The 26,541-nt window shown below is 32.4% G+C and overlaps 1 protein-coding gene across 4 annotated transcripts in view; it reads left to right on the top strand.

Moving 5' to 3' along the window:
- Positions 1 to 26,541, top strand: part of Stxbp5l (syntaxin binding protein 5L) — a 326,234-nt gene that overhangs the window by 166,525 nt on the left and 133,168 nt on the right. For all 4 annotated transcript variants that reach the window (XM_076867719.2, XM_076867717.2, XM_076867718.2 and 1 more), the window contains exons 11-13: positions 3,867 to 3,939; positions 7,940 to 8,087; positions 8,968 to 9,035. In XM_076867719.2, the coding sequence (XP_076723834.2) occupies positions 3,867 to 3,939; positions 7,940 to 8,087; positions 8,968 to 9,035 (289 nt within the window). The remainder of the gene's footprint in view (positions 1 to 3,866; positions 3,940 to 7,939; positions 8,088 to 8,967; positions 9,036 to 26,541) is intronic.

Raw genomic sequence — 26,541 nt, 5'->3', positions numbered from 1 at the left:
AATGCATCTATGCACTTACTACTACAAAGACTTGTTAGACAAACAGATAAAATATGAAACTGGGTCTCTGACGTCATGTTGCCTAAAATATGATCAGATGAGTGACCTAATTATGACTTGCTGAGTTGAAGTAAATGTAAGACCCCAATTAAATGCTGAGTTGTATGATTCAGAATATAATGTGTGAATTAATAGGCTGATAAATACTTGATGACTGAAATATTCATGAAAGCATCACAGAAAACTAGGATTTAGGTAGACCTTATAAAGGATATTGATAATCATTTCAGAAATTGTAAGGTTTGCTTGTGTGAGATCAATTTAGAAAAAAATTCTATTTTAGAGATTTTTGGAAATAGGGAACTATGAGGAATTTTGAGGAAATGCTAAAATGAAAGAAAGCATTAATTTTAGTAAGATTTACTCAAAAACAGTATGTAGGTTTGAAGAGAGACAATGAAATCTTAAATACAGATTCCAACTGAGAGACTTTTGTAATAATGTATGTTTAAAACACTACCTATAGAATTCAGTGAGGAAAATCCCCTGAATTTTGTGAACAACTGGATTAGTGACTGACTTGAAAAATGAGCCAGCAATAACCACATGTTTTAAGATTAGTGGTTTCATGCACAATAGTAGTTTTTGAAAAGAGAAAGACTGAGTCAGTGGAGTAGTTGAGAAGACAGAAAAAGTCTTAACAATATTTATTCATAAATCATTAGAATATAAATGTTCTGTGGATTTATGAGAATGAATAACAAAGAAATATAGGAAGAAAAAGCAAAAAGAGTAAAGGACCAAAAGCTGAAGTTGGGAAAATACTTTCTGTTAATAGCTTGAGGAAGAAGATATGCCAGTAATAAAAATTGAGAATGTGTTGTTGCAAAGAACAAACATAACATTTCTGGACAGCAATAGAGAAGTTAGGGTAAGTTCTAATGATATGTAATAAAGTATATATGTACTGCAATCATGCCTATTACTTCTAAAACACATATATAAATCTCTGTTTTACAATTGGTAATGAATATTGAACTTTTCATTTGCTAGGGGTTAGAAGTAGTTTAATTTTACCAGTGAATTATAAATGTATCTTATTAACTATTTAAATGTTTTTAAACATTAAAATGGTTAATGATACACAGTAATACATAATGAAAAATTTCTCATTGCCCTTCAAGAGACAAGTGATGTTACTAATTTACTTATTTATTCTCCCTAAAACAATCTATGCATTTATGTACTCATTTAATTACATATTATCTCTCTCTCTCTCTTTTTTTTTTAACAAATGACAGTATGCTGTATGCACTATCCTATATCATACTTTTTCACTTAAAATTTTAATGATTTCATATGAATAAATTCAGGATTTCAATCTTTTTGTAGTTGCATAATGACAAATATTGTGCATAGGTTAAACCAAGTTGTTAACACTTTTACTATGTTGAAGGCTAGGGTTAAAGTCAGGAATAAACCAATCCAATAGATGAAGAATACAGTTGGCAGCTGGCACTTACTGTTGCCAGGCTTTCCAATAAACATCTTCATGTACATCTAACCTTTAGTTATTATTGTGTCATTTCAATGGGTAAATGAATTGGAAGTCAAAGAAATTAACTAATTTGCCCAAGTTCAAACTCTTAGTAAATAGTAGATACAAAATTGAACCTAACTTTGACTCCTAAAGAATTTTTTTGTTCATTAGTCATCACAGCATATAAGGTACTTCTATAAAGTTGAGACCTCTGCTGCCAGTTTTTGTTATTTGTAAGGAACAACAGTAAACTAAAACAAATATAATCACCTAAAATTATGATTTATTTATAACTTTAATACATATCAGTGTCTCAGTTATTTTAATAGCCCTTACTTTATAACCAGTAAGGAAAGAAGGCAAAGTGATAATAACTAGTCACATGGAACCCTGCTGTTCTTCAAACTGAAAAACAGAACATTGAAACAAGATTGAAAAACTTAAAACAACTCTATAGACAAGGAAAAAGAGAGAAAGTTTCAGTTTGAGAACAATTTGAATAGCAAACAGTATATAGACATTCTGTACTATATACCAGCAAGTGCCAGCTCTTTTTCAGGATTTTGTTTTGTGTTTTACAGTTTTTCTCTTATACACATGTGGGTTTAAACATAAACCTGAATAGGCTCAATAGCTGCTTGGGTCTGGAGGGACTATGAAAATTATGTATTCCAGTATTTAAATTTCACTTCCAAGACTTGAATCCTTTGAACAAAACTCCTGCCAAGTGATTGTTGGATTTAGGATTTAATAATTTTCAACATAGCCAGTAAAAACTGCTAATATGATGAAAATGAGATGGGATTCAGGGTCAGAAGGCCTGAGTTAAAGTTTTAGCTTGATCATGTACTGCTTGCATAACCTTGTTGTTAATCTCTTAACTTCTTTGTATCTGTTTTATAGCATAAAATGGAAAAAAGATAATATGTATTCTAACTATTGAAAATCAAATATCATGAACATAAAATTTGTTTATAAATACCTCTTCCTTAAATTGAGAATAATTCTTTTGCTATAGCTTTCCTTTAGTCCTTTATTATAAAAAAGCAGTGACTTCCTTGACTCTAACTACATTAGTATCCCTCTTCCTCTAAATGTAAATAATTTTTATGTCCTTGTTATTTTTTTTTCATAGCACACATAATTTCCAGAAATTTTCTTATTTCTTTACTTATTCATGGTTGGAAAACATTCAACTACATGAGAAAGAGTACTGTAAACTAAATGAGAAAGAGTACCTTGACAGTCTTATTTCCCATATATCCATTTTTCATAAAACAGTTTCTGGAATATATTGGAAGAAGGAAAAAAACCTGAATAGGCTCAGTAGCTGCTTGATGTATTTAATTCCATAGTATTAAGTTTAATTTTTTATTGTTCTCCAAAGTAATGTTAATATGAAAATTGAGAAAAACAACATAGTTTTATAAAGTGCTCTGCTATTTTGGCTCTTAAGGGAAAAGGAAAGGAAGGAGGGAGGGGAGGTTAGATTTTAGAAACTTAAACATATTAGACTATTCTCCTACTCTCTGCTTTTTCCAGATATATATTCCTGGGCACAGAGTAGGCAATCTCTGTTTGTACCATTAAAACAGTTCATACATCAAACTACCAGAAGAGAGAACATACAATACACAACAAAAAATAATGAAAAGTTTCTTAATGCCCTTCCTGAGACAATGATGTTACCAATTTATTTATTTATTCTCCCCAAAATAATATATGTATATATGCACTCACTTATCTCTTCTTTTGTTCAAATGACAGCAAAAGAATGTACTGTCCTATATTATACTTTAACACAGTCCTCCTAACTCTGAATTCCATTCATTTTCATTATGTTGGCAGCATTTGTGTTAAGTCACATTAAATTGAAAGTAAACTTTAGTACAAGTACTGTTACTTTCATAGGGAGGTGAATATGGAACATATCGAAACAGAATTAGTACTTCCTCAGTACATCTAATGTAGGCATGATATCAGATCTAAAATACTAAGGTTACAAAGAGTATAATTACTTGTAAATGAAAGTGATAACCTCATCTCCTCACATAACTCATTACTATCACCACTCCATAATTATCTGATGTATTTAATTCCATAGTATTAAGTTTTATTTTTTCTTGTTCTCCAAAGTAATGTTAACATTAAAATTGAGAAAAACAACATAGTTTTATAAAGTGCTCTGCCATTTTGGTTCTTATTTTGGTCTTCTCAGATCATTTAAATAATAATTATTATTTGTATAAGAACTAAAGAAAATGAAATTTTGGTGATTTTTATTAATGCAATCTGAAAACTTAAATTTTAAAATTTTTACTTGTAGAATTTCAAGAACCCTATGCTGTCGTCGTACTTCTGGAGAAAGATCTCATTGTAGTTGATCTGACACAAAGCAAGTAAGTTATTTACATATAGATTAACATGAACTATTTTAAAATTCTCTTCATTACAGTTAAATTGAAGAAAGTACATTTTAGATAATTGACTTTTTAGTATTCTTTAGATGGTTAGTTTTCTTTACGTGAAAATTGTTTTTCCAAAATTACAGAAATATGATTTAGTTAAATGATCAAAACTAAACCAAAAGAGAACTGAGAATATTTTCAGACATCTTTAAGACAACAACTGATATTTGGATAGAAGCATTTGAAGACTCAGTACATAAAATGGATCACATTTCTGCCATCTCATTAATAAGCAAAAACAATTGTTACAAAAACTTGCAATTGTTATAAAAAATGTTAACAGACAGATGGCAGCTAGTCTATGGACTGGAAGAAAACTGATTAAATGAAAATGACATGTGATAAGCGGGATTTTGGGGATAGAGAGGATTGGGGTCTTCTTTTACTTTGTATTCTTTTACATTATGTTGTGACATTTGAAACAAATAGAGGATATTTCTGGAACAGTGGTGCTCTCAGCTCCCTTATGTTGGCAGTGGACTTGAAATTGATGAACATTGTCTTCAGGCTATATATTTTTATTATAAATGGTGATAGGCATGAAATTAATTTCCCTCAGTGTGTATTCTAGACTCCCTGATTTTAATCCCTTATATCTAAAGAAGAATTTTGTATATTCTTTCCCCTTTACCTGGAACAATCTTTTTTTCCGAATATCTTAGGAATCTCAACCTAGAAATCACTTCCTCATTAAAAAGAAGTCTTGGTCAAATATCCTAATACTTCATAGCCCTCATATTCCTTTCTTCATATTGACATAGATACAATTTTCCCTTTGTTGTTTAAACATTGTCTCCCTAATAAACAATAGGCTCCATGAGAGGTTGTATGCTCTCATAGAATTAGGTTCTCAATAAATTTGTGTTAAATAAATTAGTTTGAATTAAACTTTCAACATAGCTTGTAAATATAAGACCCAATGTTCTTCTTTAGACTAATTTGCCACATATGTCAATAATTTGAAGAAGATGTAGGATTTTGACTCTAAGATCATCGTAACTGTGAATTCTGGAAAGCCCTACATATCAACATTAAACTTGATTAATTTTGTGTACATGTAAGGATTTATATTTCTTCATCTAACAAGTTCTTTTGTAAGTTTTATTACAATGTATTCTTCTGATCTCCTTGGTGCTCAGCTCTACTTTGCATGTAACATTTGTTCGTTCTTCATACCTGTCTAGTATCCTCCAAGACTCACTACACTTACCTTTAATACTTCACTTTCCAGTGTGTTTATTAAATTTTTTTCATTGTGGCAAAATATGTGTAACATGAAAGTTGCTATACATGTGTTATGATTCTCATTTTTTATATGAATTTACATTTTGTTTACAAGTTTTATGCAACATTTTACTTTTTAGCACTATTTTTTCTTTCTTTTTTTTCTCATTTTAAAAATGTTTCCTGGCCATGGTGGCACATATCTGTAATCCCAGGTACTTGGGAGGCTAAGGCCTCAGCAACATCGAGGAGCTAAGCAACTCAGTGAGATCTTATCTTTAAATAAAATACAAATTAGGATGGAGATGCAGCTCAGTGGTTGAGTTCCCCTGAGTTCAACCCCCGATACCCCCACAAAAAAAAAAAAGTTTTATTAGTGTATTATGTAATAATGGGGTTTAATTTTATGTAATCACATGTATGCATGGAATATAATTTGTTCTATTTCAGTCCCTAGAATTTTTTCCTTTTCTTCCTTTCCTCCCTTCTCCTTTGTTACTCTACTGGTCTAACTTCTATTTATAGCTTTTTAAGTTAATGCTTTATAGATATGCATAAAGGTGAAATTCACTGTGACAAATTCACATATGTACATAGCATAATTTGTTCAATTTCATTCTACCCTTCCTCTTTTTTCCTATATACATAGCATAATTTGTTCAATTTCATTCCACTCCTCCTCCCTTTTCCTCCCCTTCAATCCCTTTCTTTTACACTGATGTCCCTTCCATTTTCATGGGATTCACACATATGATTTTTTTTCCTTATTTTTGGTCTCACATCCACATATGTGAGAAAATGTTCAACTCTTAATTTTCTGATTCTAGCTTTTATCACTTAGCATCCATTTAAGAGAAAATACCATATTTTTATTCTTCTTTATGATTGAGTAAAACCCCATTGTGTGAGTGTGTGTGTGTATACACATCACATTTTCTTTATCCATTCATCTATTGACAGGCACTTGGGCTGGTTCCATAACTTGGATTTTGTGAATGGAGTTGCTATAAACATTGATGAACCTATATTTAGTTCTTTCAGATAAATATTGAGGAGTAGATAGCTTGGTCAAATTCCTAGGTATTTGATCCAATTTGAGTGGACTTTTGCTTTTTTAACACATGTGACTTATGTGATATTCCCATTTCATTCACTGTTACATGAAATTTAACATGTCCAAACTGACTGTATATATTCCTTTTGTTGAGTATTGAAACAAGTTGTAACTTGGGAGTCCTTTTCAAATCTCTCTCTTACCATTTAATTTCCAACATGAAGGAAAAAAATAGGGTGTACAAATTCTTCTTCTTGGTTTCTTATTTTCATTTCCACAGCATTGTTTTTACTTTTTCATCTAAAAAACTATAGTAAATTTTTGTTTCTCTCTTCAGTGCCTTGTCAGGTGCCTATCATTGTTACCTCTTGCTATTACCAAATTGTAAGATGTAAGTCTGGAAGACAGTTGATTATTTGTTTTATGTCTAATTCTTTTAATTTATATTTTTTTAGAGAGAAGAGAGAGAGAGAATTTTTTAATATTTATTTTTTAGTTATTGGCGGACACAACATCTTTGTTTGTATGTGGTGCTGAGGATCGAACCCAGGCCGCACGCATGCCAGGCGATCGAGCTACCTCTTGAGCCACATCCCCAGCCCTATGTCTAATTCTTCAATCTCAGAAATGTTAATCAATTATAATTTGAAACAGAAATTTTAATCTATCTAGTTTAGCCTACTTGTTCTTTACTATGTCTAGTTCCTTTCTACTTGATTTTGTATATACTGTTATCTTTATCTGGAATATCATACCTTTGCAGCATTTCAGAGTGGTAGAAAGAAAATTCCTTTCAACACACTCCCCATCACATATACAAACACATATCCACACACTCACTATATTCTCTCATGATTGGATTAAATTCCTAATTAAGTTATTAATAATATGAGAAAATTATTTTTAACATCCATCCCCCAATAATAATATTAAATCAGAAGTAGTGTGATCACAGACTTTGAACACAGGCAGCATAGACTACTACTCATTTCATGTTGTACAGTGCCTGTTACATGAGATGTTTTGAATACATTATGGCTACAAGATTTTTTATTTTATTCTGTATTCATTCCTTTTTAAAATTACAGTAGGCTTGAGAAAATTTATTACATCCATAAATCTTCATTCCAGCTCTGTTACTTGGGAAATGATCTTTAAAACATTCACAGATATGCAAACACCTACCCATATGCACATCTTTTAATTAAAAAAAATTAAAAATTTGCCTATTTATAACCTCCCTTTAGAAAATATGAAATTTTACTGATAATTTAATATTTATACATTTTATATAACTATTTATGTGAAATACCCATTTAATATGATTTTTAATGAGTTGAGTGAACTTTTTGCATATATTCTGTTTAATTCATTTTATTTGTATTATCAAAGATATGCCACTGTGGAATGTTGGCTTCTGAGAAGAAAATCAATTTGAGTACTTTTCTATTTGTATTAATATTGCATTTTATAGATGACTGTTTTAAAAAGGCATTTGTTTTGTATAATTCTTGTATTTTAGTACAAGAAAACAAGTGAAATTTGTAATTAATGTTTAGAGACCTTTTAGAGTTTACTTTATAAAAATTATTTTTTATAAAATTATTTTTTATCTTTGCAAAATGACACTAATATATTTTCTTTATCTATTAGTTTTCCTATCTTTGAAAATCCATATCCCATGGACATTCATGAATCACCAGTTACATGCACAGCATATTTTGCTGATTGCCCTCCCGACTTGATTTTAGTACTGTATTCTATAGGAGTCAAGCATAAAAAACAAGGATACAGTAATAAGGTAAAAATTTTAAGCAAATTTTCTTATATTCATATCATTTTGACATACTTTTTCCTTTTATTTTCTGACTTTCCATACAAAAGGACTTGAACTAAATTCTTTTGAAATAAGAATCTGGCATCATCAGTGATATAAATTCTGAAATCCAAATTTTCTGAATTTTACATAATTTTAAGTCTACACAAATATAAATTTCTTATACATTAAGTATATAATTATATACAAAGATATTAATATATTAACATACTTGTATGCTATATACTTAAACTAACATTAAAATAAAAAATATGTAACCTTTAATTATTTTAGATGAAGGATTATATTTTAAGACATTTGTGTCATTTCTCCCTAGTTTATCATTTATTAAATAATGATTAGGAAAAATAATTACTTAAAGTCATTTGTTAGTAACATTCTAAAACTCATTTTTTAATATATTTACTACAAGATGAAAATATTTGCAATTGTCACAGGCTATATATTGTGCTTTCTGTTATTTGCCCAGTTATATTGGGATGAAAAACTCTAAGAGGTGCTGCTTATATAGCATTCTATTAAAATGGCATCATAAAAGATGGGTAACACACAGACTATATGATTCATGTAACAACATTATATTTGTACAATTAAAAATACTTCTTTGATTTGTTTATATGAATGGTAACATTAACTAAAGTCTAGTTTTAAAGGAAATAGAATTGTGTGTTTAGAGAGGTGTTTGTTCATTGAAAGAATTAAAAGGTAACTTCACATTTCATCCTTTAATATTTTAGAGCAATTTAATGTTAAGCAAGCCTTTAAAAATATTTTAATTTTAAGTTTCAAAGTCACTTAAACTAAAAAATAAAATTTATGTATTCTTCTTGGACAATCTATTTAGGAGTGGCCAATCAGTGGAGGAGCTTGGAACCTTGGAGCACAAACATATCCAGAAATTATTGTCACTGGGTAAGTAAGATGTTATGTGAGCTGTCAGTTTATAACAAAAATATGTTTGCTGAATCTTGACCCTTTTGGGTAATTGTGCTCTTTGTAGACTAATAGTTTTTTAAGTAAAAATATAAGAAATAGCTTCAATTGAAAGATTTTAATCTTAATGAAAGAGAGAAACTACTGGAAACAGAATTACAACAATCACACAAAAAAAAAACACTATAGATTATATCAGCAGAAGATCATCAAAGGGTGAATATCAGGAGACATCAGTCAGGGAAGATTTCCTCTGGAAACCATAGAATATTTACATTAGAAGGTCCTTACCCACATTTCTTAATTCCTGCTATGTCCAGAAATCATTGCTTTAATATTCCCCATTGAATGGTTTTTTAAAGTGTGCTTCAACTTTATGCTGTTAGTGGAATTGTAAATCAGTATAGCCAGTATGAGTATAAAGGTTCCTCAAAAGACTAGTAATGGAACCCCCATATGACCTAGCTATACCACTTTTAGTCTTTATCCTAAAGAATTAAAATCATCATTCTATAGTGATACATGAATACCTATGTTTGTAACAGCAGAATTCACAATAGCCAAATGATAGAACTAGTCTAGGTGTCCTTCAGTGGATGAATGGAAAAAGAATGAAATTATATCATTTGCAGGAAAATGGAACTTGAGGCCACTATGTTAAATGAAATAAGCCAAATGCAGAAAGTTATTGGTTGTATGCTTTCTCTCATATGTGGAAGGTAAAGGGAATAAAGGAAAAAAAAAAGATGGGTATGAGCTCAGAAAAATCAAAGTTATTAGAGAAGAGGAAATGACCCAGAGGGAAGGAGGAGCGAGGAACAAGAGGAGTGCTGGAGAGTGATAAAGACCAAATTATATTGTTATATTATGTGCCTGTATAGATATATAACAAGAAATCTCACTGTATGTATAATCATAATGCACCAATAAAAAATATGGAAAAAATAAGTGTGCTTCAAAACCAGTAGCACCACAAATTTTCTTGCTTTACATGATAACCTACTTCATATTCTAATATTAGGAATGAAAAGAGAGACACAGCTAAAGTTAAACATGAAATCTAGACAATAATAATGAGTTCTGTCAATGGGCAGATATAGTAAAGGTACTTTTCCCCACTAATTACAATCCAAATTCCTGGATGTTATGCATAAGCCAAACATAAAATAGCTAGGAAATCAGACTGGCTAAGGTATACAAATCCTAAATACAAGTATGCTACTAAATTCCTTATGTCTTCTTTCTGTCTCATATATCCTATAAGTGGAACTAAAGAAGCTGGTAAAGTGGAACTGGGAATGTGCACAGACATGAAAATAAATAAATGAAAGCCAGTACTCTAACCAAGGGATATGGAAAGTGGAACATTATTAAGACATAAAACTTTTAAAAAATAATTTCTCTAGACATACAATACAAACACACACACACACACAACACACACATAAACACAAATCCACCACATCCTACTTTAAGGAAAGGCCAAGTGGGAAACCTAGGCTTTATCAGGTTATAATGGAGTGTTCCAACTTCCCCAGATTGTCAGAGAAAGCAGAGTAGGAATATGTAACTTTCAGCTCCACAGGGCAAAACCTGTCCTTTGTGGTATCAGTGGTGACCATAAGGGAGCCAAAATTCCCACCATTGTCCAGCAGTAATGAGGTGCCACTACTTCCTACCCCTTGTGTTAGTGGAAGTCAATGAGAGAAGAATGAAGATAGGGCTGAAAAATGATCTAAGAAAATAATGGCTGAAAATTTATCAAATTTAGCAAAAGATGTGAACTTACAGATTTAAAAAGCTGAGTAAATTCCAAGAAATCCATATCAAGATATACCATACTCAAACTTCTAAACCTAAGCACAGAGACAAGAAAGAGTCTTGAGAACCACAAGAGAGAAACGACACCTTACATGTGTGAAAGCATATTTCTCATTAGAAACCTTTGGAGCCAAAAGGAAACTTCAGTATTTTTCAAGTACTAGAAGAAGAAGAAAAAAAACAAGAATCCAAAATCCTAAGCCAGGTGTAGCAGTATATGCTTATAGTCCCAGTACTCAGGAGACTGAGGTGGGAGGATTGCTAGGATTCACGATTTCAAGACCAGCCTGAGCAATACAGCAAAAACAAAAATAGAAAGAAACCAGCATCCTATACCCAGTGAAAATATCTGTCAGGAATTCAGAAATCAAGACATTCTCAGATGAAGAAAACTAAGAGAATGTATCCAACATGAAACCTACCCTTAAAAAATTGGCTAAAGGACATTGTTTGCACAGAAAGGAAATGGAAGAAATGGAGGAAAGTTGGAGTATCAAGACAAAAGAAAAAGCCCAGTAAATAAAATTTTGGATAAATACAATAAGCTTTCCTTCTCTTGGGCTTTTAAAAGTATATATAATATATGATGGTCAAAGCATAGATTGTATTAACATTGTCTAATGTGGATCCAAATGTGTACAGGAAATATTTAGGCTGATTATAAGTGGGAAATGGTGAAAAGATGTAAAGGGAAATAGAGCTTTTGTATTTCCCTTGACCTAGTAATAAAGACATCTTTGTGTTATGAATATAAAATGTAATGTAAAAATTGGCCACTAAAATTTTAGACAAAGAGATATACTCAAAATATTATTGGCAGATCAAGATGTATGCAATAAAATAATTAAGGTAATCAATAGGAGAGCAGAAAATGAAAACAAAAATAACTAGGGAAAAACAGAAAAGAAAAATAAAAACAACAGACTTAAGCCTGAACATATCAATATTTACATTAAATATAAAACAGTCTAAATACATCCATTCAAATATACAGATAGGCAGAATGGATTAAAAATCATGACCCGTGTGTGTGTGTGTGTGTGTGTGTGTGTGTGTTTATATTCACTTCAAATGTAATGGTATAGGCAGATTGAGAGTAAAAGGATGGAAAAGACTATAAAAAAGAATCAATGGAGAATAATGTCAGTCAAGTGGTAGAATAGAAACTCTGGACTTCATTCTCCATAGAGATACTAACTTTTTAACTAGTGTACAGTCCATACGTTTTTTATGAGAACTCTAGAGTTTGGAAGTTGGAGTACTCCAGGTAAACTCAAAGCCAAGAATAGCACATTGAATTGGGCAAGGAAAGAAGTTTCATTTAGAATTTAGCCTCTCTTCCAAGCTGGCACAGCCAACAATCAGAATAAAAGGGCAACTTACAGTTTTTCTTTCGAAAGTGAAAGAGAAGAATGAAGCATACATCTAGTGTTGGATTTTCGGCAGCTGCTTAAACTGGTTTCTGTTTTACTGGACAGAGCATTGATGGCTATGCTTTGGATACCTGGGGGCCACTGAGAACAAAGAGAGTTCATCAGTTTGTTTTACTATTAAAGAATTTTCAGTACTGCAAACAGAGGCTAGAGGTAGTAGATGTATAAGCTTTTGAAAAAATAAAACTGAAAAACTTTTCTAATTGGAATTTTGCAGAAAAGATACATCTCCATGAAAGATTTGAGAGCCCTGCAGAATATCTTTCAGTTTGGGCAGCTCAAGTGACCAGCTAAAGTGGGCAAGGAATCTTAATAGGTAGGGTGTGAATAAAGTGAGAGACTAAGCCTGTGAAGACTGCACTTGTGGGCAGTAGCGGATTGAATTTCCTGCCCCATGAGTGGAATTCTTGGGAGGCTCCTGAAATCCAGACTTTCATCAGAGATTGACAAGTACCAGGCCCTAGGGGTGTGTTGATCTAATTTTTCCAGCGTGGACACCATCCCACAAAACCCTTGAGGCCTGAATAAACCTAAGTGCTACCTGCCAGAACTCCCCTCATAAAACTCTGCAGAAGCTTTACCTTGGGAGTGCACCGATTTGGTGTGTATGAACAAAACTCCAGCTTCCTAATCTATCCCGCTTCATACTGGTGAGAAGGGAAGCTGAGACTTATTTCAAACAGTTTCAGTCATAGGCTACTTCAACTGGCAGCTCAGAGAACAGCATAAAAACAGGAGGGGTTAACAAACTCCAGCCCACTCCCCCTCATGCTCCCTTGCTCACTATCTCTGTGTGTGTATCTTTTTGCTGTGCTGATTGGTTCAGAGACACATGCATATTTGTTTATTTTTTTCATTTTTAGCATTTTTTAAAAATAGTTATTTCTCCTTGTCTTTTGAGGATTGGGGATCTTTTTCGTTTATATATTTTGGTTTTGATTTGTGTTGTTTTCATTTGTTTCTCTTTCTCTCTTTTCATCTCCTGCTAAGGGTCAAATTCAATTGTTCTCTCTTCCTCTCCTCCTTTACTTCACTTCTCCTATTGTTTTTTGCACCCTCCTTATAAATATCACCTGCTACATCTTTTTGCCATTTCTGTTCACTTTTTTAAAATTATAAACTCTTTCCACCTTCCTAGCACATTTTGTTTTCTCCTAATTAACCGTACTTTTACCATCTTTTAGAACTAATTTATTTATATAACTCCTGCCCTCACTATTAATGCTGATGCAGTTATTACTGCTGTAATTGACACCTTCTGTTTAAAACCTGATCTAGTTCATGATTGTTATTTATACAGTTGATAATTGCTGTCTCTCTCTCTCTCTCTCTCTCTCTCTCTCTCTCACACACACACACACACACACACACACACACACACAAAAGGATCTAAACAATCATAGCTGGACTTCAGGTCCCACACCTTGTATCTATCTATTCATATATCATTCTTTTTTCTGTGGTAATTAATGTTGTAGATGTCATAGTAGGAATTGGGTATTTACTTTAATGCTGTGTATTGTCTGCAACTTTTGTCACTATTGTTTGTTTCACAAAGTGCTAGGAACTTACAGCGACACTACAACTTCACAGAATGGAAATTCTCCTACTGAACTAAGCTCAACCAAAACACAGCATACATTGCCATCCACCCAAATTAACAACACTCAGTCTTCAGCTACACTTTAGTACAAAGAATACAAAAATCAATCCAAACTAATTAGACTACATAATTCCTACCCCATTCATGTTGCTGTTACTATTAATATAGTAGATTACATAGTAAACACTTGCAGTCAAATGCTTATCCAGTTTGTGGTTTTTTAATGTTGGTACTGTTGTTGAATACCAGCCCCACCATTCCTATATAGGTGGCAATTAGTGTTATAGATATAAAAATAAACACAGACATTTATCTTAAATCTGTGCACCTGTTGCTAACATTAGTGCCACTCCTGGCTCCCCTCCCCAAGAGGGGCTGGAAAGACATTGGGACACTTCAAGATCAAAGAGGAGAAATTCTGCAGGGGAGAAATACATCTCAATCAAGCAATAATATATCTCATCCTACACAAAATCTAACCCTACGTTGAGCTCTGACTTTGTCCCAATTCAGAGAGTTGAGACAAAAGCTCCAAACCAACAAGGACCTAAAGAAAAACAATCACAGCTGGACTTCAGGTCCCACACCTTGATATCTATCTATTCATATATCAAAAAGAGAAAAGTCTCATGACAAATGAGATAATTACACACAAAAGGACACACATAATAAAGAGGAAGGGAACTTCATCTCAACTGATGCCCAAGTTCAAGACCTCTGAAAACAGGAAGAAACAGGCAAACAAATCTTGCTTCCCCAAATTCACAGTACCCCAACAAAGGATCCCACTGATATTGATATGGACAAAATCTCAGATAAAGATTACAAAAAGCTGATTATTAAAATGTTCAAAGAACTAAAATAATATCTAAGGAAAGAATTAAGAGAACAAACACGGGAGATAAATGACCATGACAATAAAGAAACAGAAACAGTTAAAAGAAACCAATCAGAACTCCTAGAAATGAAAGACACAATCAGTCAAATGTAAAATTCACTCAAAAACCATCACTAATAGACTACATTTCATAGAAAAACAACCTCAGCTTTTTAAAAATGAAATAAATTATTTTAATATCATTAACCTCCAACATTAGTATTCCCTTCAAGCATTCAGAATATATATGCAAGAAAATACATGTGTATATTTCTATGTAGAAATATTCATTTTTTATACAATAAAAAGCTAGAACTGACAACCTCAGCTTTTAAAGACACAACTCCAGGCCTTGAAGACAGGTTATATGATCTTGAGTACACAGAATAAAATAAAGGGAAAAAATATAGGACATGATCAGAATATGCAAGAACTCTGGGGCAACGTTAAAAGACCAAACTTGAGAAACATTGGTATAGAAGAGAACATGGAGATACAAGCTAAAAGCATTAAGAACATTTCAATGGGATGGCTACAGAAAACTTTCCCTATCAGAAATGAGATAGACATCCATATATAGGAGGCTTATAGGACCCCAAATAGACCTATTGAAATGAGAAGCCCTTCAAGACTTAGCATAATCAAAATTCCCAAAGAAAGGAAGATCAACAGAAGAGTAATCCACTAAATGAGAATCAAGACAGTATTAAATATAGCAAAAATAAAAATTGCAGGAAACCACAAACACATATCCATACTAATGCTGAATGTTAATGGTCTCAATGCCCCAATTAAAAGACATAGATTAGCAAAATGGATCAAAAACAAAAAAAGGTCAAAGTGTATGCTGTGCAACAGACTCATCTTGTGGGCAAAGATACCCACAGGCTGAAGGTAAAAGGATGGAAAAAATATTCCACACATACAAACCATGAAAATAGGAGTAGCTATTCACATATCTGACAATGCAGATTTCAAGTACAAATTAATCAGAAGAGACAAAGAAGACCACTCTATCCAACAAGAAGATACAAAGATAGTAATAGTTTGTGTCCCAAATGTCAGCACGTCCAATTATGAAAAAAAAAATCATGATATTACATCCCAAATAGACCCCCAACACAATAATACTAGATGATTTCAACATACCCTATTACCAATAGATGGGTCATCAAAACATAAACTCAATACAGACATCTTTAATCTAAATAATACTATAAATCAAATGAACCTAATAATCATATAGAGAACATTTCACCCTAGAAAGCTGAATTTAACTTCCTGCCGGCTGTACATGAAACTTTTTCCAAAATAGATCATATTCTAGGCCACAGAGCAATCTTATCAAATACAAATAAGGGATGTAATCCTATGCATCCTATTAGAGCATAATGAAATAAACTAGAAATCAACAGGAAGAAAAATAATGGAAAGCACATGGAGATTGAACAGTACTTTCTTAAATGAATAATGGATCAAAGAAATGAGAGTAGAAATTAAGAAATTTTTATAAATGACTAAGAACAGAGATATGACACATCAAAATCTGTGGGACAGCATGAAAGCAATTTTAACAGTAAATTTATAGCACTGAGTGCCTACATTAAAAAATTAGAGGGATCTCAAATAAATAAATTTATGTTCCATCTCAAGGGCTTAGAAAAAGAACAAATTAATTATAAAATCAATGAAATTGAGAATAAGAAAAGAATACATAGAATCAATGTAATGAAGTGTTGGTTCTTTGAATAGATAAATAAGGTTGATAAACCCTTAGTCAAACTAACCAAAAGAGAGAGAAGACTTGTATCAGCAAGATTAGAGGTGAAAAAGGAGATATCAACGTAGAACCATCTGAAATCCAGAGTATTATCAGAACCAACTTTGAAAATTTATACTCCAATAAGCTGGACAATCTAGAAAACACATATGCATATATATATATATATATATGGGTCTATATATGGGTCTATATATGCATATATATGTGTGTGTCTCTATCTATCTATCTGTCTGTCTATCTCCCTACCCAAATTGAATCAAGGAGGCGTAGAAAATCTAAACAGAACAATATAAAGTAATGAAACTGAAACGGCAATAAGAAAGTTCACCGATCAAAGAAAAGCCCAGGAGCAAATTATTCTCATCGTAGAGCTACCATACCTGTAAAAAATAAACAATAGCAGTCTTTTTCAAAAATTTCCATGAAATTGAAATGTATAGAACACTCCCAAGTATATTCTATGAAGTATTTATAACCAATACCAAAACCAAACAAAGACTCATCAAGGAAAGAAAATTATAAACCAATATCCCTGATGAACATAGATGTAAAAATCCTTAATAAAATGTTAGCAAACAACATTCAAAAACACATCAAAAAGATAATACACAATGATCAAGTGGGTTTCATTCCAGAGATACAACATATGCAAGTCAATAAATGTAATTCACCCTTTTAAAAAAATTAAGGACAAGCATCACATGGTCATACCAGTAGGTGCAGGAAAGGCCTTTGATAAAATCAAGTATCCATTCATGTTAAAAATGCTAGAGAAGCTAAGCATCAAAGGAGCTTACCTCAACATTGTACTGGCCATTTTGGACAAATATATATCCAACATCATACTGACTGGAGAAAAACTAAAAGCATTTCTTCAAAATCAAGAACAATACAAATCTGTCCTCTCTCACCACTTCTACTTAACATTGTCTTCTAACATTAGCCAGAGCAATCAGCAAAAGAGCAAACCAAAGGGATACAAGTAGGAAGAGAATTCAAACCATCTGTGTTTGCTGATGACATGATCCATGCCTAGAGGACTCCCCCCAAAAAATCCATCAGAAGACTTCTAGAGCTTATAAGTGAGTTTATCAAAGTAGCAGAATACAAGATCAGCACTTATAAATTAATAGCTTTCCTGTATTCCAACCATAATTGAGCCAAGGAAGAAATCAGGAAAGCTATTCCATTCACAGTAACCTCCAGAAAATTAAATACTTGGGAATTAATCTATCCAAGGAGGTAAAAGAGCTCTACAATGAAAATTATAGAGAACTGGAAAGAAATTGAAGAAGACCTTAGAAGATGGAAAGTCATCTCTTGTTTTTGGATAGGTAAAATTAATATTGTCAAAATGACCATAAGACTGAAAGCAACAGATTCAGTGCAATCTCAGTCAACATCCTGATGACATTCTTCACAAAATTAGAAAACACAATCTTTAAATTCATTTGGAGGAATAACAGTCCCAGAATAGGCAAAGCAATACCAAGCAAGAAAAGCAAAACAGAAGGCATCAAATACCTAATCTGAAATGATACTATAGAGTTATATTAACAAAAGACAACATGATATTGGCATCAAAATAGACAAAAAGTCCAATTAAACAGAATAGAAGACATAGAGACAAATTTACATACTTAAAGTCATCTGATACTTGACAAAGGTGCCAAAAATATATTTTGGAGAAAAGGTAGCATTTCTAACAAATGGTGCTGGGAAATCTAGAAAGTTGTATGTATAAAAATGAAACTAGACTCCATTCACTCTGCACAAAAGTCAAATCAAGGTGATCAAAGACTTAGGAATTATACCAGAAATCTTGCAACTGTTAGAAGAAAATACAGGGTCAACACTTCATCATATAGGTCCTGGCACCAACTTCCTTAACAAGATACCCAAAGTGCAAGAAACAAAAACAAGCATCAGTTAAGTGGGATGTCATCAGACTTAAAAGCTTCTGCTCAGCAAAGGAAATAATTAAGAACATGATGAGCCTGCAGAATGGGAGAAATCTTGGCCAACTACTCCTCTGATTGGGAATATATATCTAGAATATATGAATAACTCACAAACCTGAACACTAAAAACAAAACAAAAAAAACAATAATAACCCAATCAATAAATGTCAAAAACTAAATAGAAACTACTCAAAAGAACAACCACAAATGGCCAACAAATATATGAGAAAATGTTCAGCATCTCTAGCAATCAGGAAATACAAATCAAAAATACACTAAGAATTCATCTCAACCTAGTTAGAATGGCAACAGTCAATAAAACAAATAATAATAAATGCTGCCAAGGTTGTTGGGGCTACTGTAGACTAGTACAACCACTCTGAAAAACAGTATGGAGATTCCTCTAAAAACTAGGGATGGAACCACCATATGACCCAGCTATTTTCCCCAAAAGTTCTAAAATTGACATACTATAGTGATACAGCCACCTCAATGTTTATAGCAGCACAATTCATATCAGCTAAATTATGAAATCAACCCAGTTATATGTCAAGAAATGAATGGATTAAATTGTAACACACACACACACACACACACACACACACACACAGTGGAATTCTATTCAGCCATAAAGAAGAATGAAATTATGACATTTGCCTTTCAGTAGATGGAAATGGAGAATAGTGCATTAAGTGAAATAAGCCAAACTGAGAAACAAAGTTTAAAGGTTTTCTCTCATATGCAGAAGCTAGAGTAAAATAAAGGAAAGGGAAAGGGAAGAATAAGATATCATAAAGATAAAGGTAAGATCAGTAATATAGAAAATCAAAAGGCTTAGTGGAGGGATGGGAAAAGGAGACAATGAAGAATGAATTCTTTAAAAAACTCATGTGCATGTACAAATATACCAAAGGGAATTTCACTTTTATGTATAAATAAAAAGAATTAATCAAATATAAATAGATTGGTGAAAGGAAATCTACTAGCATAGAAGAAGGAGAACAGGGGAGGGGAGGAAGGATGGGAGGGAAGTGGGGGGATCATGAATTGAAGTTGAATTTTATTTATGAGTTTGTCAGGATGAACACAACTACTATATATAACTATAAAAGTACTTTGTAAAAAGGAGAAGAAAGAAAGAATGGGTCAGATAGCTATTTGAAGAAACAATTGCTGAAACTACTTAAATTGGAGTATGAAAATGCAATGGAAACGGAAAATGAACATTCAAATTTAAAAAACTCCAAGAACCCCCACCTAAATGATACAAAAATACACATACTGAGACATTGTAATCATAATATCAAAAGTGAAAAGACAATCTTGAAAGCAGCAAGAAGAAAACTTTTCCTAAGTACCAGGGACCCCCTATACCATAAGATTATCAGCAGAATATTTTTCTGCAGAAAAATTGTAGGGATGATATTTTCAGAATAATGAAGGTAAAAAGGTGACAATTAACAATACTATACCTGATATAACAGTCCTTCAATAATGAAGGAGAAATAAATACCTTCTCAGATAAAGGCTGAAGGGAGTTCATTACCATGAGAGAAGCCTTAAATAATTTTTAAAAAGTTTTTTTAAAGAGTTTTCTTTAAGCTGAAGTAAAAAATGCTATTAAAAAATGCCAAAATATGCAGAAGTTCTCTGGTATAAGTAAATTTCTAGACAAAATATATAATACTGTAATATGTAATGTGGTATATAAGTTACTTTTAATATAGATATAGAATTCAAAATAAAAAATGAAGATAACTATATAAAACTGTATTAATGGGTACCAGATATAAAAAAGATGTAATTTCTAACATCAATAACAAAGTTGGTAGAGTTTTTGTATTTAATTGTTATTACAATTTTAAAGTAACTTGGTATAATTAAAGGATGATTTATATAATCTCAGTAGTAACTATAAGGAAATATGATAGAAGATGTTCAAAAGGAAATGGAAAAGGAATCAAAGTATGCCGCTACAAAAACACATGATCATTTGAAATAATGAATGAATTTGATAAATTTCAGCACCCTTTTTTGATAAAAACATCCAAAATGAAATTAGTTCATATGAAAGGGCCATAGCAAACATCATACTCAATGTGAAAATCAAAATATCAGAAACAAGATAGATATGCCCACTCTTAACACTTGTATTCAACATAATTCTAGAAGTCTTAGCCAGAACAAAGACATAAAAGGCATCTGAATAGGAAAGTATTATGTTGGCAGATTAAAATTTATGTGTAGACAACCCTAAATATTTCACACATAGACTCTGTTAGAACTAATAAACAAATTCAAAAAAGTTAAAGGATACAGAATCAACAAAACCAACTATATTTCTGTTCACTAATACCAGACAATCTAAAGAGGAAGTTAAAACAGTGCCATTTAAGATATCAGCAAAAAGAATAAAATACTTAAGAACAATTAATGTGGGAGATAAAACTTGTACATTAGAAAGTACAGAACACTCCTGAAAAAATTAGAGGACAAAAATAAATGGGATGACACCCTTGTTTATGAATTTGGAGACTCCTTTTTAAAATGCCCATACTACCATAATGCTCTAAAGATTCAATATTAAAACCCCATTGGAGGGATGGATTCAAATTAAAATGCTTCTTCTCAGCAAAGGAAACAATAATGTAAGGAGAGAGTCTACAAATTAGGAGAAAATCTTTACCACATGCACCTCTGATAAAGCATTAATCTCTAGGATAAATAAAGAACTCAAAAATCTTAACACCAAAAAACCTAATCAATAAATGGGCTAAGAAACTGAACAGACACTTCACAGAAGAAATATAATCAATCAACAAATATATGAAAAAGTGTTCAACATCTCTAGCAATTAGAGAAATGCAAATCAAATCTACACTAAGATTTCCCTCCTGCAGAATGGCAATCATCAAGAAAAGTCAACAATAAATGTTGGCGAGGATGTGGGGGAAAAAGTACACTCATCCATTGCTGATGGGACTGCAAATTGGTGCAACCACTATCGAAAGCAATATGGAGATTCCTCAGAAAACTTGGAATGGAACCACCATTTGACCCAGCTATCTCACTCCTTGATTTATACCCAAAAGACTTAAAATCAGCATACCACATTAATGCAGCCATGTCAATGTTTATAGCAGCTCAATTCACAATGGAACCAACCTAGGTGTCCTTTAATAGATGAATGAATAAAGAAAATGTTGTATATATGTTCAATGGAATATTACTCAGCTTTAAAGAAGAATGAAATTATTGAATTTTCTGGTAAATAGATGGAATTGAAGAATATCATGCTAAGTGAAATAAGCCAGTCCCAAAAAACTAAAAGCTGAATGTTTTCTCTAATATGCAGATGCTAATTCACAATAAGGCATGGGCCACTAGAGAAGAATAGCATTACCTTAGATTAGGTAAAGGGAAATGAAGGGAGGGGAGGGGAGGAGAAGTGAGGATAGGAATGATAGTAGAATGAAACAGACATTATTACTTTATGTATATATGTGATTGCATGACCAATATAATTCTACAACATATACACTTAGAAAAATGAGAGATTTTATTGCATCTACATTTGATATATCAAAGTGCACAAATGCATGCTATTGCCATGTATAACCAATTAAATAAATTAATTAATTTAAAAGATAAAAAAGTGAAAATGGTCACATTAAAGAAAACAAAACAAAAAAAAAAACAAAAAACCCATTGGAGGGGCTGGGGTTTTAGCTCAGTGGTAGAGCTTACCTAACATATATGAGCCAGTGATTCAATTCTTCAATTCTCACTATCACATATAAATAAAGGTCTATCGACAACTAAAATATATATTTATGTATACACACTCATACACACACACATAGTTGTTTTTTAACACTAACTTTGGGCTGGAGTTATAGCTCAGTGGTAGAGCACTTGCCTAGCACATGCAAGGCATGGGTTGTATCCTCAGCACCATATAAAAATAAATAAATAAAATAAGGGTATTGTGTCCAACTATAACTAAAAATTTTTTTTGAAAACCCATTGGAGTTCTTTGGAAAAATATTCAAAAATTCACATTGCATCTCAAAGAATCCCAAGTGACCAGTACAGTCTTCAAAAATTAAAGTTGGAGTTTTCACACTTTCTGATTTTAAAACATTATAAAACTACTGTGCTTAAAGCAATATAATACTGGTATAAAGAGAGACATACAAAACAATGGAACAGAATAGACAGCCCAGAAATAAACTTCCACATATAGTCATATGATCTTTATCTTAAGTGCCAGGGGTACATGATGGAGAAAGGGTAGTCTCCAAAAAATGATGTTTGATCTAGATATTCACATACAAGCAAATGAAGCTGGAACCTTACCTTACATCATGTATACAAATTAACTCAAAATGGTTTAAAAACCTAGACTCAAGATTTAAAACTGAAGAAGCATATAATGAAACATATGGGAATACTTTAATTGGATTTGGAAATGATTTCTTGGATATGATGGCCAAAATACAAAATCACAAATGGACAAATTAAACTACCTCAAACTTCTGTGGAGCAAAGAAAACACAGTGAAAAGGCAACTTTGTATTAGGAGAAGGAATTTGCAAACCATACATCTGAAGGGCTAATATTCATTATGTATAAAGTATTACATTATATATAAAGAGCTACAACCTAGGAGCAAAAACCAAACACTCCAATATGAAAATGGGCAAATGACTTGAACAGACATTTTCTATGTCTGACAAAAATGTACAAATAACTAACAAACATATGAAAAGTTGCTCAGTATATTTAGGGAAATGCAAGTGAAACCCACAATGAGATAATACCTCATCCACACAGGATGGACACTATCAAAAATAACAAGGATGGCAAGGATGTGAAAAAATTTCAATCATTTTACACTTTCAGTGGGAATGTAATATGATATAGCTACTATGGAAAGTATAATGGTTTTCACACTTTGTGATTTTAAAATGGTGCTTCTAAAAAAATTTAAAAATAGAATTATCTATTAAGTTGATCTATGGGATACAATAATCCCAATTCTGTATATATCTATCAAAAATAATCAAAAAGAGAATCTTGAAGAAATAGTTGCACATTCACATTTTTTATGTTGTAATTTTGTATTCTTTCTCATTTTTATTGGTTCATTTTAATTTATACATAATGGTGGGATTTGCTGTTATATGACATTATAATTTGGTCAGTATCATTTCTCAGTGTTTCCCCTTTCCCTCCTTTCTTGCCTCTTCCTGGTCCCTTTTCTCTATACTGTATTGGTCTCCCTTTGATTTTCATGAGATCTACCCTCCCACTCTCCCCTTCTTTTTTTTTTTTCTCTCTAGCTTCCACATATGAGAGGAAACACATGACCTTTGACTTTCTGAGTTTGGCTTATTTCACTTAACGTTCTCAAGTTACATCCATTTCCCTGAAAATGACATTATTTCATTCTTTATAGCAGACTAAAATGCCATTGCATGTATATATACCACATTTTCTTTATTCATCATCCATTTATGGATAGCTAGGTTGGTTCCATGGTTTTGCTATTGTGAATTGTGCTACTATAAACATGGGTGTGCATGTATTGTTATAGTACAATGAATTTAATTCTTTAGGATAAATACCAAAGAGAAGTATAGCTGGCTCATATGGTGGTTTCATTCCTAGTCTTTTGAGGAACCTCCATACTAACTTCAATAGTGGTTGTGCTAATTTACAATCCCATGAATACTAGAAAGTAGTTCCTTTTTCTCCACATCCTCTTCAGTATTTATTATTGTTTGTATTCTTGATGGCTGCCATTTTGACTGGAGTGTGATGAAATCTCAGTGTGGTTATTTGAATTTCTCTAATTTCTAACATTATTGAACATTTTTTTTTTCACATATTTGTTGTCCATTTGTATTTTTTATTTTGAGAAATGTCTGCTTATTTCATTTGCCCATTTATTAACTGGGCTATTATTTTTCTTTTTGGTGTTAGGTTTTAAAAATTCTTTTATATTCTGCATAGTAATCCTCTGCCATAAGAATAGTTAGCAAAGATTTTCTCCCATTCTATAGGTTCTCTCTTCACATTCTTTTTAAAAAAATATTTGATTTTTAGTTTTAGGTGGACACAATATCTTTATTTTATTTTTATGTGGTGTTGAGGATCGAACCCAGTGCCCAGTGCATGCCAGGCGAGTGCGCTACCACTTGAGCCACATCCGTAGCTCTCTCTTCACATTCTTAATGTTTTCCTATACTGTGCAGAAGCTTTTTAGTTTGATACTTTCCTGTTAACTGTTGGCATTATTTCCTGAGCTTTATGGGTCCCATTGAGATAGTCATTGTCTGGGCCTATATGTTGCAGTTTTGACACTATGTTTTCTTTTAGGAGTTGCGTAGTTTTTTTGTCTAATTCCTAGGTCTTTCATCAATTCTGAGTTCACTCTTTTGCAGGTGACAGATAAGGGTCTGATCTCATTTTTATATACATGGAAAACCAGTTTTCTCAACTCCATTTTTTAAAAAGGCTTTCCTTTCTACACAGTACATTTTTGGCTCCTTTGTCAAGAATCAGATGAATGTCTGTGTGCATTTGTCTGTGTCTTTTGTTTTCTGCCACTACCATGCAGCTTTTGTTACTATGGCTCTGTAGTATAATTCGAAATCAAGTATTGTGATGCCTCCAGAATTACTTTTTTGGCTTAGAATTGTTTTAGCTATTCTGGGTCTTTTATTCTTTTTTTAATTTCCTTTTTTTAATTATGTTCTAATATATGACAACAGAATGCATTACAATTCTTATTACACATATAGAGCACAATTTTTCATATCCCTGATTGTATACACTGTATATTCACACCAATTCGTGAATCATACCTGTACTTTGGATAATAATGATCATCACATTCCACCATCATTAATAACCCCATGCCCCCTCCCTTTCCCTCCAACGCCTGTGCCCTATCTAGAGTTCGTCTATTCCTCCCATGCTACTGCTCCCTATCCCACTATGAATCAGCCTCCTTATATCAAAGAAAACATTCAACATTTGTTTTTTGGGGATTGGCTCACTTCACTTAGCATTATCTTCTCTAACTCCATCCATTTACCAGCAAATGCCATGATTTTATTCTCTTTTATTGCTGAGTAATATTCCATTGTGTATATATGTCACATTTTTTATCCATTCATCTATTGAAGGGCATCTAGGTTGGCTCCACAGTCTAGCTGTTGTGAATTGTGCTGCTATAAACATTGGTGTGGCTGTGTCCCTGTAGTATGCTGTTTTTAAGTCTTTGGGGTATAAACCGAGGAGAGGGACAGCTGGGTCAAATGGTGGTTCCATTCCTAATTTTCCAAGAAATCTCCCTACTGCTTTCCATATTGGCTGCACCAATTTGCAGTCCCTCCAGCAGTGTATGAGTGTACCTTTTCCCCATATCCTTGCCAACAGTTATTGTTGTTTATTTGCATAATAGTTGCCATTTTGACTAGAATGAGAAGAAGTCTTAGAGTGGTTTTGATTTGCATTTCTCTAATTGCTAGTGATGATGAACATTTATTTCTTCATGTATTTGTTGATTGATTGTACATCATCTTCTGAGAAGTGTCTCTTCATATCCTTGGCCCATTTATTGATTGGTTTATTTGGTTTTTTTGGTGTTTAGCTTTTTGATTTCTTTATATACCCTAGAGATTAGTGCTATATCTGATATGTGAGGGGTAAAGATTTGCTCCCAAGATGTAGGCTCTCCATTCATCTAACTGATTGTTTTCTTTTGCTGAGAAGAAACTTTTTAGTTTGAGTCCATCCCATTTATTGATTCTTGGTTTTAATTCTTACGCCATAGGAATCTTATTAAGGAAGTTGGGACCTAATTCCACATGAGGGAGATTAAGGCCTACTTTTTCTTCTATTAGATGCAGTATTCTAGTTGTATTCCTAAGTCCTTAATGCATTTTGAGTTGAATTTTGTGCATGGTGAGAGATAAGGGTATAATTTCATTTTGT

This window comes from Callospermophilus lateralis, chromosome 10, assembly GCF_048772815.1.
Source record: "Callospermophilus lateralis isolate mCalLat2 chromosome 10, mCalLat2.hap1, whole genome shotgun sequence".
NCBI lineage: Eukaryota > Metazoa > Chordata > Mammalia > Rodentia > Sciuridae > Callospermophilus > Callospermophilus lateralis.
The sequence above is the reverse complement of the archived record's forward strand: the minus strand, read 5'-3'. Positions and strand labels throughout refer to the sequence as shown.